At 38.8% G+C, this 13,637-nt stretch overlaps 2 protein-coding genes across 2 annotated transcripts; both read left to right on the forward strand.

Annotated features, from left to right (window-relative positions):
* Nucleotides 1-1,836: 1,836 nt before the first annotated feature.
* cplx3a (complexin 3a) lies at nt 1,837-6,697 on the forward strand. Its single transcript, XM_036568307.1, has 3 exons — nt 1,837-2,188; nt 4,785-4,872; nt 6,004-6,697. Exons 1-3 carry the CDS (start codon nt 2,031-2,033, stop codon nt 6,226-6,228), a joined length of 471 nt encoding a protein of 156 aa, XP_036424200.1. The 5' UTR covers nt 1,837-2,030; the 3' UTR covers nt 6,229-6,697.
* A 130-nt stretch (nt 6,698-6,827) lies between these two features.
* Nucleotides 6,828-11,608, forward strand: adal (adenosine deaminase-like). The gene is made up of 10 exons (XM_036568308.1): nt 6,828-6,969; nt 8,137-8,267; nt 9,049-9,109; nt 9,186-9,273; nt 9,366-9,447; nt 9,576-9,702; nt 10,411-10,491; nt 10,597-10,735; nt 10,884-10,984; nt 11,068-11,608. The coding sequence occupies exons 1-10, from the start codon at nt 6,925-6,927 to the stop codon at nt 11,257-11,259; spliced, it is 1,047 nt and encodes a 348-aa protein (XP_036424201.1). The 5' UTR covers nt 6,828-6,924; the 3' UTR covers nt 11,260-11,608.
* The last annotated feature ends 2,029 nt before the right edge of the window (nt 11,609-13,637 follow it).

Here is a 13,637-nt window from a genome sequence, read left to right on the forward strand (position 1 = left end):
TTTACATCTCAGTTAGCATGTTTACATGCACTTAATAATCCGATCATAATTGGATTTCTGCAGTGATCTGATTATTCAAATGGTCATGTGAACAGAATACTCCGATTTCTTAGATTGGAATAAGGTCTAGAAATCCAGTTAAGAAATCCGATAAAGAGAGCTGGATTTTAGCTAATCTACAATGGCGTTTTAGGGCCACTGTTAATAAAAATAAAAACAGTAGACTTCGAGAATAAAGTCGTAATATTTTGAGAATAAAGTTGTAATATGTCAAGAATAAAGTTGCAATATTTCAAGAATAATACTTTAGAATACTATGACTTTTTTCTTGAAATATTACGCCTTTATTCTCAAAGTCTATTATTTTTATTTTCATTAACAGTGGCCCTAAAACGTCGTCGTAGTAAGCAGATTTCTCAGTGCATGTAAACTCCTACTCTGAGTTCTTTCAGATTTCTCAGTCTGCGCATGTGCGAACACAGATGGCGGTACCAGAAATAAGCAAGCAGCATTGCCGTGAGATGGCAGCAAAACACAAAACAAAAAATGCTCCTCTCTACTAGTTCTCTGGTGGAGCGACACCAGAGAACTAGTAGAGAGGAGCATTACCACTCTGTAATGTCTTCTGGGTTTCTCAAAAACTAGAGGTCGCTCCCAGGCCAGTCCAAACTGATTGGGTTAAGATGGAGCATTTCAACAAAATCATAACTAATAAATGCTTAAACATTTTTAATGTAAAATAATACATTCATTTCCTGAACACAGAACAGCATAAACATTTTAACACCACTGTTATATGTCATGTATGTTCATGACGTCTGTGAGCGCAAACAGCCATTTAATCAGCACTCAGTAGTAGTAATGCTCGCCTTCTGCTGCCCAAAACCCGTTTACTGTATAGGAAACATACATGTAAGTATTCTTTGCTTTTTTAGTGAAATATATCCTTCTACTTTCTAAAATGAAAGGAAAGTTCTGGGCGAGTGATTAGAAACTATTTAACTTTTCGTTTTTCCGTTTAACTCCATTCAAACCTATTCAATGGGGACTCGCTCGCGAGCGCCCTCTGGCGTTTTGCTGTCATGTTTTTGATATAACGAGGGAAATAGGAGGAGGCCAGGCTCATAAACCGGCTCTAGCGACGTTAAAACCAACTACAAGCTTAACGAAATAAATAATTTAAATATTCTTCGTCTTTTAGATGATGTATGTTCATATTTTCAGGTGAAGTGGATGGGTGTTTTAAAAAATACCGCGGCGTGAAGTTCGAGATTTACATTAGGTTTACGGCACGTCTTCTTCTGTGGGTTTACTGGCCGGTTGCAAAGCAGAAATCTGATTACTGTCTGACTCACGTAGTTTCCCCAGTATCTGATTACTCAAGTGCATGTAAACGCATTGACTGGATTACTGACAAAATCTGATTTTCTGCAGTTATCGGATTATTAAGGTATATAAACGCACTAAATAAGGTAATTATCCAAAAAATTTTGAAAAACATGATATCATCCCCTTTGAGTTCAGTTCACTCAGCATATATGCTTTAAGAAAAGCACTCGCTCAGTAATACCAGCTAGAGAGCTGTATTCTGAATAAAATGACCCAGTGAGCTGCACATTCTCAACACCGTGTCTGCAAAGTCAGAGAGTGAATACCAAGTGCGAAATGAACAGCACAGCGAGCTACACCCACCCGTTTTCCGACAAGCTCCGCCTTCTGATTGTATTTGTAAACTACTAGCCAATCCCAGTGCGGAGGCGGGGCTTGTCTTAATACGGGCGAGAAAAAAAAATCACGTACGGGACGCAGCTTCATATAAAGAGAGAGATACAAACATCGAGTGTTCATATCCCCAGAGCCACAGCTGACAGACTGAGAAAAGGGAATGATGAGCCTTTATTTCTTCAGTTAGTCGACTAACTACACAGTGTGGACCTAAACTTTACACTTTGGTTACACTGAAGTGTTGCTGGTTGTAAAGTAAAGTCTGAAGTGTAAAGTGCTCTGTCTTGCAGAAGAAAAAGAAGAATATGGCGTTCATGGTGAAGCACATGCTAGGGGGGCAGCTGAAGGATCTCACCGGGGGTCTTGGGGAGGAAAAGGCTGAAGGTGAGAAGTCTGAGGCCGCAGCAAAGGGGATGACACAGGAGGAGTTTGAGCAGTACCAACAGCAGCTGGCGGAGGAGAAGTAAGTGTAACTCCTGTTACTCCAGGTCTCTGACTGAAGAGCCCAGGCACCCATCAGCTCTAACTTTCAAATGTAGCAAAATACATTTTCCATATGTTCCCCATAGTTTCAGTGAAATATTGATTTTACCACAAAGCAGATCTTCCCACATCTTGTATTTTTTTTGGTCAAATAACACTGGAAAGTCTAATCCCATCACACTGAGCTTGTGAGAGTGGAATAGAGCTCCCTGTTATCAAGGTTAGACCTTGTATGGTCAGTTTTTACAGTAAATGACCTGGGTCTTCTGTGCATATTGCTAAACTTAAAAAAATCATTTTTTTTCTGTCTATTTTGTCTGATGGAGTGGTCATATCATGCTTAACAGACCCTGTTCATAATGCATAAAAGAACAAATGATCATTGTTAAATAAAAACAAAATTTACTAGCTTTTGAATTGAACTCATCTGAAGACTTAAGTGATGTCACTGACTCTCCCTCATGCCTCTTAATATGATAAAGAAGTTGGGTGTGATGGGGTGGAAAGCCAAAAATTATTAAATATTTCTTAATGTTTTATAGTAAATTGAAATATGTATGGTTCATGTGGTAAGAGATTTCCATCTTTGTAAAGATGTAAAATGTTAAGATGTAATTTATTTAGCAATATCCACGATTGAAATTCAGTGGCTGTCAGTGTGGACATGTTCATGACCATTTAGTTCCTGTGCAATTTTTTGTATTTGATTTCTTTGTTAATTTAGTGGCAGCATCTGTGCTGCTTTGTGATTGGTCACACTTAGAACGTTTGAGGTTTATCATATTTATTTTAGACCAAAAGAATCCCAAAAAAGAGAAGAAGTCTAATAAACTTCCTCTGCTGATGGATGCTGGATGCTGTAAGAAGTTCCACTGTGGTTCTGTAGGGGGACTCAGTACTTTTACTGAGTTTACTACTTTTATAATTCTACTCAAGTTGTTTTTTGGAAAGTGCTTTTGCTTGTGTTATTATTACACCACAAACTACCAGTACTTCTGCTTGTCGATGGGTCTAGGTTATTCTACCCACCTCTGACATACTTTTTTGATTCACCTTTTAATGGAAATTGGTCATTTTGCTGCCTAACATTGCCCAGTCTGGGAGCAGCACAGGGATTAGGGGTTAGGCATCTGCATACAACAGTAGGCTGGTCATAGGAAACCAGGAGTACCCATTCAGTCCGATGACCTTCTGGTTGCTGATCGTCTCTCCTACTGTTAGTATAAATATACATTTATATCAGTGTTTCCAGCCCTGATTCTGGAGGACCCCTGTCCTGCACTTTTCAGTATTTTTCCTGCTCAAGCAATCTCAATTCAATTCAGGATGGGCTTGTTAAAGGGGAATTCCATATTTATAAAAATTCTGCATAGTTTAGCTGTTTAGATGTAAACAGAGTCATCCAGAATGGTTAGATGTGAAATGGATTTTTGTAGAGAAACTCAGACTCAGATTTCCGTACAGAGGCGCTGACTGGAACCAAGATTCCCCATATCTACAACACAAATATAGCCATTTAATTTACTGTCCAAAATCACCATTGAACCTACACATCATCTGAGTTTTTATTTGTTGATAAGGTAAAATAGTGGTGAATATAAACCAAAAAAGCGTTTTAGGTGTTACATTTTTCTTTATAACACCCTTTACCTCTCTTTGATTTTAATGTCAAAACCTGTTCTCAGAATGATCATATGGTTATAAACAATATCTCAGGCTTTAGACAATGTATTTGTGACCATTACATGTATTTACTTTCTGTGAGGGAGCTTTTAGAGGCATTAAACTCTTTAGACGTCTGGTTCCTATCACCACCGCTGTGAACAACTCTGACTCTGAAAGTTTCTCACACACAGAACAGAGCATTCAAACAGCTGTGAATGACATTGTTTACATCTTAGTAATTTAATCATGCAGAAATAATATTTGAAAAATAGATGGAATTCCCCTTTAATTAGCCGATTAGTAGGTTCAGGTGTGGTAGAGCAGGAAAAATACTAAAAGGAACAGAATGTAGAACGACTGATGCAGACAGCTGGATCTGAAAGTGAAAATCTTCTTCACAGAGTTTTGGAGCCTGGTGTTTATTTTCTGCTACCCAGCAATATAAAAATAGCATCAGCACCCCTTTCTCATGTGTAATAGGAGGAGAGATCCGGAACGATGGTTTTTATTTACAGTCCGCTGTACCTTCGATCAATACTGTATGTCACAGTGCCCTCTAGGTCCATGTTTGCCTGGCCCAGACTTTACGTCTGTGACTTCTCCCCAGAAATGCATAAACAGCCCTTTCTTTCTTTCATCTGCATCGTTTGGAATCATATTACACTTCTCTGTATTGCCTTTGATATAAATTGTGCACAGACTGCTATCTTGATCTCTATATTAAATGACGGATGCAAGAATACGTTAGGCTGAAGATGCTAAAAATTAGAGCAGATGTAGCGTTTTGTTTTGTTTTTTGCCATTTGCTTTTTTTGGGTTTTCTCAACACAAACAACATTCAACTCTTGTTACTTCTACAAAACATAACTATGCATATTTGTGCCATTCTGATTTTTGTGCTGTTCACTCAGGATGGAGCGAGATGCCAGCTTTGCTCAGAAGAAAGCAGAGAGGGCCACAGTCAGGAGCCACTTCAGAGAGAAGTACAGGCTGCCAAAGGTCTGTAGCATCACAGAACCCATCACATACCACAACAGATCTCTGGCAAAGAACAATAACTTCAACAACAGTTAAACTGAGAAAAGCAGGCTTCAGAGTTCTGTTTGCTGTCCTGTCAAACGTCAGCCAAACTGTGGTTATTACTGCAGTTTTCACACTATGTTCTCATTAAAAGGCCAATGTCCTTCTTTTTTGTTATATCTTGTTCCAGCCTGAAGTCCACATATAAAGTTTACATACAAAAAACAGTCCTGATTCCTTTCTATGTGTCCATTTTTTTACTTCTCCTTATACCTTTGAATTAAGGCTGGTTTTGTTTGTTTACCTTTAAGACTTATATATGCAAATGACGTATGTTCTGATTGGCTGCTCTGTCTTGCACCATGTTCAAAATGCAGGCAGGGCTGAAACACTCCTTATAACTTTGCCATGAATGGGCGGGGCTAAACCGTTGTAGGCTGAGGGTGCTGGTTCAAGTAAAAGTGATGGTTTTTGTGATGTCACAAAAACAAAAATTCAAAACAGACTCAACTTTTTTCCCAGAATTTCACTAATAAAGCCTGTGTGGTTTTATGTTTTAAAAACAGTCATAACTCATTTTATGTGATAATTTTCCAAGCTCTCTTTAGTCTTAAACAGGATGTTTTTGTTACTGTGCCTTTAAGACTGATACATGTAAAAGGTCTGTCTTCTGATTGGCTGATGTGTACCGTAGCTCATTCAAAAAGCGGCCCAGGCTGAAACACTCCTCATAACTTTGACGTAAATGGGCGGGACTAAACTGCTGTTGGCCGAGTGGGCAGAAAAAAATGGGTTGGTATTTGTGACTTCACAAAACAAAGAATTCAAATAGAGCTGTTTATTTATTTACTTTTATTTTTGTGCAGCATGGACTGCATAGACACGAAGGTGAAAGTTTATATTAAACAAAGTACATCAAACTTCTGTTTAAAAAAAGCAAGGGAAATTCAGTTTTCCATGAAACGAGCCCTTTAAAATAGAGTTTATATGAACCAGTAATTTTTATCACAAGATAAAGCTAATTGTCAAAAATCCTGATTCAAGCCAGAATTCAGTTTTGATCAATACCTCTGCCGTCCTTCGCCCACCTGCCTGTGTTTCTCCCCTTAGAGTGAGCTGGATGAAACGCAGATCCAGGGTGCAAATAAGGATGTGGAGCTGCCCACTGAGCTGGCGAAGATGATTGCTGAGGACAACCAGGAGGAAGAGCAGAAGCAGTCCGTCCTGGGTCAGCTGGCCAGCATTCAGAATGTTGATGTGGACCAGCTGAAGGACAAAGCACAGGCCACCCTCGAAGACCTCAAACAGTCAGCTGAAAAGTGTGAAGTCATGTGATTTAGATCCATAAACACAAGCCTCAGGGTGAGAGAGCTGATCTAGGATCGGATTTTTCTCATAGTTCTCTTGGTCATAATAATTAAGCATAAACACAGATACAGAAACAGCACATTCCTTGCAAAATCCTTTAGCCTCAGGGTTAGTGATCATGACTCCTGTTCAAAACACGCTTGCAGAGGAAGAAAATAAACACAAATACATTCAGTAAAACAATGTTCATGTTGCATCATCTGACAGTAAAGTTTTGTATGTAGGAAGCACATATTCCACCCAAAGACTTCATAAACGTTTCCTTCCTTAATGCACTTGTAATAACCTATTCTTTAATGTGTACTTGTGTTTTTGTCCTCCAACAGTCTATACATAAATCAAACATGATGTTAAAAAGGAGCTCCACCTTATACTTCTGTTTTTTGTACAACATGTATATGAATTATGTATGTATATTGTTTATATAATTTATTATGTTATTTGTTATGCTTCTTTGTTCTTTTTAATATCAGTTTAGTAAGCTAACTGCTGAAATACGAAAGCGCAAATAAAAAGGAACTAACTACAAAGGGTCAAAGGAAAGTGGGAATCATTTCACCGTCGGAACCTCGTAGTAGCTAAACAGACCTCTGTTTACAAAGCTGAGTTTAGCAAAAAATTTTATCTAAAAAACATTTTCTGTTAAAAAAATAAGTCACGAGGATGGACAGAGAAGCTGACCTCTTCTATCGACAGCTGCCTAAAGTGGTAAGTCATCAAAAGGTTTTTATTGTGAGGCTGAACGTGAGGTTTGTGTTGATGTTTCTAACTTGCCGATTAACGAGCGGAACGCTTTCGTGTTCAAAGTGTTAATTCTTTTATTGAAGAAATGTGTTTTATAGCGAACAAACTAGTTAGGCAGTCTAGCTGGTGGTTCACAAATCAGCTGACCGCGCAGACATTTTTGCTGGGTTAGATCTGAAACATGGACCGGTGTTCTGCCCATCGAAGGGCCCTTATGCGCATGCGCATATAGGGTAGGGCAGTGGTGCTGCAAACGTTTTAAGGTTAATTCAGTACAGATTCAGCTTAGCATTACTGTTTAACTTACCCCCTGATAAGGAGATTTAAGCTATCAAAATATCCCACCTGTTTTAATGTTGGTAGCATTTTCTGAAACAGTGATTTAGGTTGTCAAGACATCCTACCTACAATTTTATTTATCGATATCTATTATTATCTATACTATAATAGAAGTATTAATACTTATTAATTTGCGCTCGGAGGTACTGAAGACTCAAGACTGGCGGAGGACAGTTTAATATAAACCAGCTGACAGACTCTGCACTGACTCTGTTCGGCTGGTAACTTCACACTTAGAACAAGACTGCTTTTATTTATAAAAACAAAGCAGTATATTTCAGTTTGCAGTGGAAAAAATGAAGAAATACTTTTACTCTGTAAAACCTCAGAAACCATAGCTGACTCCTCCTCCAGAAACATTTGAGCTTCAGAGACTAATTCCTGCATTCTGATGTTTTTTTTTATGTCTGGAAATGTCCAAATCATAAGGCATCAGCAGGTGCATGTTATATGGAACACATCATTCTCCTTGTTATTATTATTATTATTATTATTATTAGTAGTAGTAGTATTAGTAGTAGCAGCAGCAGTATAAATACATATTAATTACATATTATTAGTGCGTGTTAATATTATTACTTTTTAAATCTATAACAAAATGTACAATCAGCCTCAACTACTGTCAAATGACTCAATGAGGAGTATGTATATTACTATATATAGACGTATGTTGTGCATATACTGTATGCACAGATAAAGATATTGAAATTAAAAATTAATAAACTTTTGGATGTTTTTATGAAGTGTCTGGCTAAAGGTTGGCGTGGTTAGGATTCTTGTTTTTGCCTGCAGGAACTTCATGCTCATCTCAACGGCTCTGTCAGCTTTGAAACGATGGAGAAGCTCATTGCCCGCAAACCGCATCTCAACATCGAGCACAGCATGACGGCCATACGCAGCGGACAGCGCCGCACACTGGACGAGTGCGTACTTACAGCCTTACACCACAGCACGCAGCTATGAGTACAAGATAGATAAATAGATAGATAGATTGAACTTTATTGATCCCGAAGGGAAATTGCAGTGTTTCAGTAGCAAGACATATAATTGCACATAAACTTGCATATACTATGCAGAAAAATAGAAATAAATTTAGACATAAGTTAAAGCACAAGAGAAATAAAATCAAAGTATATCTATTTGCATATTTTCATGGCATATGAGACAGATTTGTTGTGTTTACATGACAGCAGGCACTGAGTGGTATGAGGTAAGCTAGAAGCACATATTATAGACATAACTAACTCATCAATATTACAGTGTAAAGTGCATAGTGACAGTGTCATTACAGTAGCAGTTATGATATATTGCACAGTGTGTATTATTTGGAGAGGAGATACAGTGATGTGGTTCAGCACAGTTCAGACAGCAGGAGATCAGTACCATCTCTACAGTAAGGAGACCCGTTGTAGAGCCTTATAGCAGTGGGTAAGAAAGATCTCAGTGGGCACTGTATTTTTTCCTAAACAGACCTAAATAATCTATATAAGTAAGATATGGCACGAAAACTAGACATTAGAAGTATGAATTTGGCAAAAACATCAAAGATAACTCTGGAAACTGGGGAAAAGTATGCTAGGAAAGTTAGTTAATCTCAAGAGTGACTCCACAGATTTCTTATTAGGGTGTAAAAGCTGCAGTAAATGTAGTTTATTCAGTACTCTTGGACCACTTTTATCACACGCATTGTTTGTCTTTTTTCAGATGCTTCCAGGTTTTCAAAGTGATCCATCAGCTTGTAGATTCAGAAGAGGATATCCTAATGGTAAACCACTGTCTGCTGTGACTTTCACAGTCACACCCTGATGGAAGAGTTTATAAGGGGTCTTCTATTCCAACAGGTTGCAAAAGCTGTTATTCAGGAATTTGCTGCAGACGGGGTGAAGTATTTGGAACTGCGCAGCACCCCACGTGAAGAAACTAAAACAGGTAGCATAGTTACTGGGTGATGTCTAAATGTGGTGGAAGGATACTTGATTCATGTTCTTTTATTTGTAATTAGCCTCCTTTTTTTCGTCAAGGTTTGTCAAAGAGAAGATACATTGAATCGGTCATTGAAGCCATCCGTCAGTGTAAGCAAGAAGAAGTTGACATAGATGTCAGGTTAGTAGATCATCCCAAATCAGTCGAGATGCTCTGGTATCTCACCTTTCAGTCAGATATAAATTACTTTCAGTCTCTTTTAATGAGATTTTTCAAGATAACTTTTCAAGATCTTTTCTGTTAAACAGGTTTCTTGTGGCTATAGACCGCAGAAATGGCCCTGAAGTAGCTATGAAGACTGTGAAGTTAGCTGAGGACTTCATGTTGTCCAGTGATGGTCTGATTGTAGGACTGGACCTGAGTGGTGATCCTATGGTCAGTTGAACTTTCCTGATTGGAGTTCCACAAACTAGATATGGCTGTGAAGTATACCAGGCTACAAGCACCTCAGATTTTGGTTGATATAACACACAATTAGATTTACTGTACTGTGAAAAAGTTAGATACCACCCTTTATTAGTTAATTTAATTAGTTTATTTATGAGATCATATATAACGTAATCTACTGGGAAGGAGAAAGTTAACACTGTAACTGTCAAAAAACCTCTACTGGGAAAAGAAAACAGAGAAAAAAAGATCATCTGCACCAAAACAAAACTTACAGAGCCCAGATCTAAGCATTATTGCATGTGGCTGGGGTTACTTGGATTTTGAGAAGCAGATTTGCAATGTAAGTCTAAAAACTTTGGAGGTGTGGAAAAATATCTCTGCAGATTTCTTTAAAAAATTGAACACAAGTCTGAAAAGAATGGAAGCTGTACTAAAGACAAATGATGGACGTACTAAATACTAAAACTTACCACTTTTTTCACGATGCTGAAAAATGAATAACTTGTATACAATGGCTGTTTTGACTAGAATTTAAACTAATTAAAAATGGACTTTTGCTTTTGCACAGTACTGTAATAAAGAGGGATCTGTTAGTCTGGTGACACCAGCCCTTATATATTTAGTCAATTGTTAGTGTTTACATTACTTTAATTTTTTGGCTTCTAAAAAGTATTTCATTTTGGTCTTTAAAAGGTGGGTCATGGAAAGGACTTGCTCCCTGCTCTCCAGAGAGCTAAGAACTGTGGGCTTAAGCTGGCATTGCATTTGTCAGAGGTTTGACTTTTTTATATCAAAACCCTTTACTAGTGTTAAATACTTCATGTATTTGTCATTTCTTGTAGGAGCCAGATATATTGCAATGTGTCCATGTTGTTTTAGGTTCCTTCCCAGAAGGAGGAGTCTGAGTTGCTGCTGGATTTGCCTCCTGATAGAATTGGTCATGGGACATTTTTACACCCTGAAGTTGGGGGTTCAGACAGTCTTGTTGATAAAGTTTGCAAACAAAACATTCCTATAGGTGAGCAATGATGATAATGCCTTTAATCATTGTAGGAACATTCTTTATTTGGACATTCCCCAGGTTGAAGTCGGCATGACCTCTGTGCATTTGTAATTTAGGATGCTCTAGCACCTTTGATATCCCATTTTTCAATCTTCCCTTATAGAGCTGTGCTTGACCTCTAATGTAAAGGGTCAAACTGTACCTTCATATGACAAGCATCACTTCCAGTATTGGTATGAACGCAGACACCCTTGTGTGCTTTGTGTAAGTGTGGCTTTTCTTTTATGGGAAATCTGGCCGTTCTAGTGCTGCCCGATCTAAAATTCACATTCATCTTTCTTTTCCAGACGGATGATAAGGGAGTATTCTGCACTGATCTCTCTCAGGAATATCAGCTGGCTGCTTCTACGTTCGGCCTCAGTCAGGAGGCCGTATGGCTTCTTTCTCAGCAGGCCATCCAGTGCAGCTTCGCTCCGGAGGCTCTAAAGCGGCAGCTGGAGCGGAGGTGGGCCGAGCTGATGCCTCATGTCTTACACTGATACTCCTACCTAGCCAGTGTTTTAAACAGACATCTCCGTGCAGACTTGCTTTGACAGTACCTCAGTTTGCACTGCATGTAGGATGCTGTTTTGATTGTCCTACAGAAGGCAGACAGTACAGGAGATGCTTATCAAATGACTTCTCCGTATAGACAGTGTGGACACTGTTTAAACATGGTTTTTATAACATTTTACATTAAATTATACTTAGGCAGCACATCTGAAAGCAGAGACTATTCCGATACCGTAATATGTCTCGATCTACCTCATTCTTTTAGGTGCTAATTTGTGATTGCAACATTTGTAACATTTCACCTCTTCTCAATAAATAACACTGTTCTTAATATAAGTGTGCGCATTGTTGCCATTCGTATTTATGAGACAAGGAGGCAAATACAGTTTCTTCCAGCAGAGGGCAGTAGTACAGCAGAAATATTTCTGTTAGGACTTCAAAACTATGCTATAACTGCTTCTGAACCACTGTTTCAGTCAAACATCCCATGCATCACAACAACATTTGGAAGAGCCTGCGACATGGAGCCTCCCTGCATGACAGTTAGTGTACACCCATAGGTGTACACTAACACCTAAGAGCCAATGGGCTGCAAACACAAAAATGCTTGGAGTGGACGAAAGATGTCTCAGGGGAGCACAAAATGACCTGAGGATTTTTGAATGGCTGCAGGAAGATCTTGTTGAGAGGAAGATGCCCCCTTTTGCCCCTGTGGCCTGTGCTGGTGGATCCCATAGGGACTCCATGGGCTGATTTACTGTTACACTGAACTGTCTGTCAGATACATTAACATAATCACTCATAGCTGAAGATTCACCAGAGAAGTCTATATAATACAATAACAGAAATATTCTAGGAAGTTGGTGCTGACATGTGCTTTCATGTTTCAGATGTCTCTATTTGGCATCTAAACTATTGATTTTTTTCCCCTCCCCGTTTTTTTTCTTCCTCTAGCTGGAGGCAGAATAGATCCCAATGCACAGCTCTCTCTAGTCACTGCCGCCCTGTCTGCTTGTTTAGAGACTCTGTGGACCACCCATCGTTGGCTTGTCTGCCATTCTCTTTTATCACCGCAGTCTGTCCAGGGCTTGAAAGGGGTAGTTCTGGGGTAAACCCGTTAAAAGGGAAGTCCCATAATCCCATGACTGATTAGGAAAGCCATGATTATGATCTGTACTTAAGAGCAGCTCTATAAAAATAGTCAACATATAGCCTGTTAGACATTTTTAAGACCCCGCTGATAACTGAATGGTGCTGTTTGTTCATGGTCCAATTACAGTGATCTGACGAGCCGCAGATGGTGAGTTTAGATTGTCTGTTCTATCCACATTCCTCAGTCTGTGAGTACCACCAGTACTCTTCAGCACAACAGACATGGCCATTTGCTGTGTTTCCCTCTGTCTTAGCAGGGCTGTAGCAGAGAATGTTTAGCAAAGTCTAGCATGTTTGTCAAACACTAGAGGGCGCTCCCGAGAAAGTCCAAAATAAATGGGTGCTTAAGCAAGTTTGGTGCAAAATCATAGGTTGTAAATGCTTATTTTTTTCATAAACAAAAATGAAAGAGGTGCATAAAATGTTTAAACACTGCTGTCATATTTTGAACTCGAGTTATAGGACTTTTTTGTTGTGACGATTAGAACATATACAGTACTGTAGTTACATTGTTCATGTGTTTAAAAGATAACGAACAACAGCAAATCAAGCATACATTCATATCTTAAACAAGGTAAAATATGGTAACTGGTATTGTTTTCTAGGACTTTCTACGTGCCTCATGTACATTCACGACGTCAAGAAACGTCCAATAGAGTAATACAGTCTGGAAGCAGACAGAAACGCAAACTCAGTGCTCAGCTCACCAACCAATCAGAGCTCAGTAGCAGTAATGCCAACCAATCAGCACTCAGTTGAAGTAATGCTAGCGTCCTACTGCGAAAACCTGTTTAAATGATGCATTTAAAATGAAATGCATTCTTTATATATTCTTTATATTCTTTATATGTATATTAATGCCCGCATAATTTCCTCACATTCACCCACATTCATTGAGGACTCGCTCACAGATGCCCTCTAGCGTTTTGTAGTTGTGTTTTGGCATAATAAAAATAATTATTATATATACATATAAATACATATATTTATATATACACTCACCAAGACATTTACAGACTGTAGTCCATCTGTTTCTCTGCATACTTTGTTAGCCCCATTTTACCCCCTTCTTCAGTGGTCAGGACCCACACTGGATCACCACAAAGCAGGTATTATTTGCTTGGTGAATCATCCTCAGCACTGCAGTGACATGTGGAGGTGGCGTGTTAGTGTGTGTTGCGCTGGTATGAGTGGATCAGACACAGCAGTGCTG

The sequence above is a fragment of the Colossoma macropomum genome, unplaced genomic scaffold (genome assembly GCF_904425465.1).
Source record: "Colossoma macropomum unplaced genomic scaffold, Colossoma_macropomum, whole genome shotgun sequence".
Taxonomy (NCBI): Eukaryota; Metazoa; Chordata; class Actinopteri; order Characiformes; family Serrasalmidae; genus Colossoma; species Colossoma macropomum.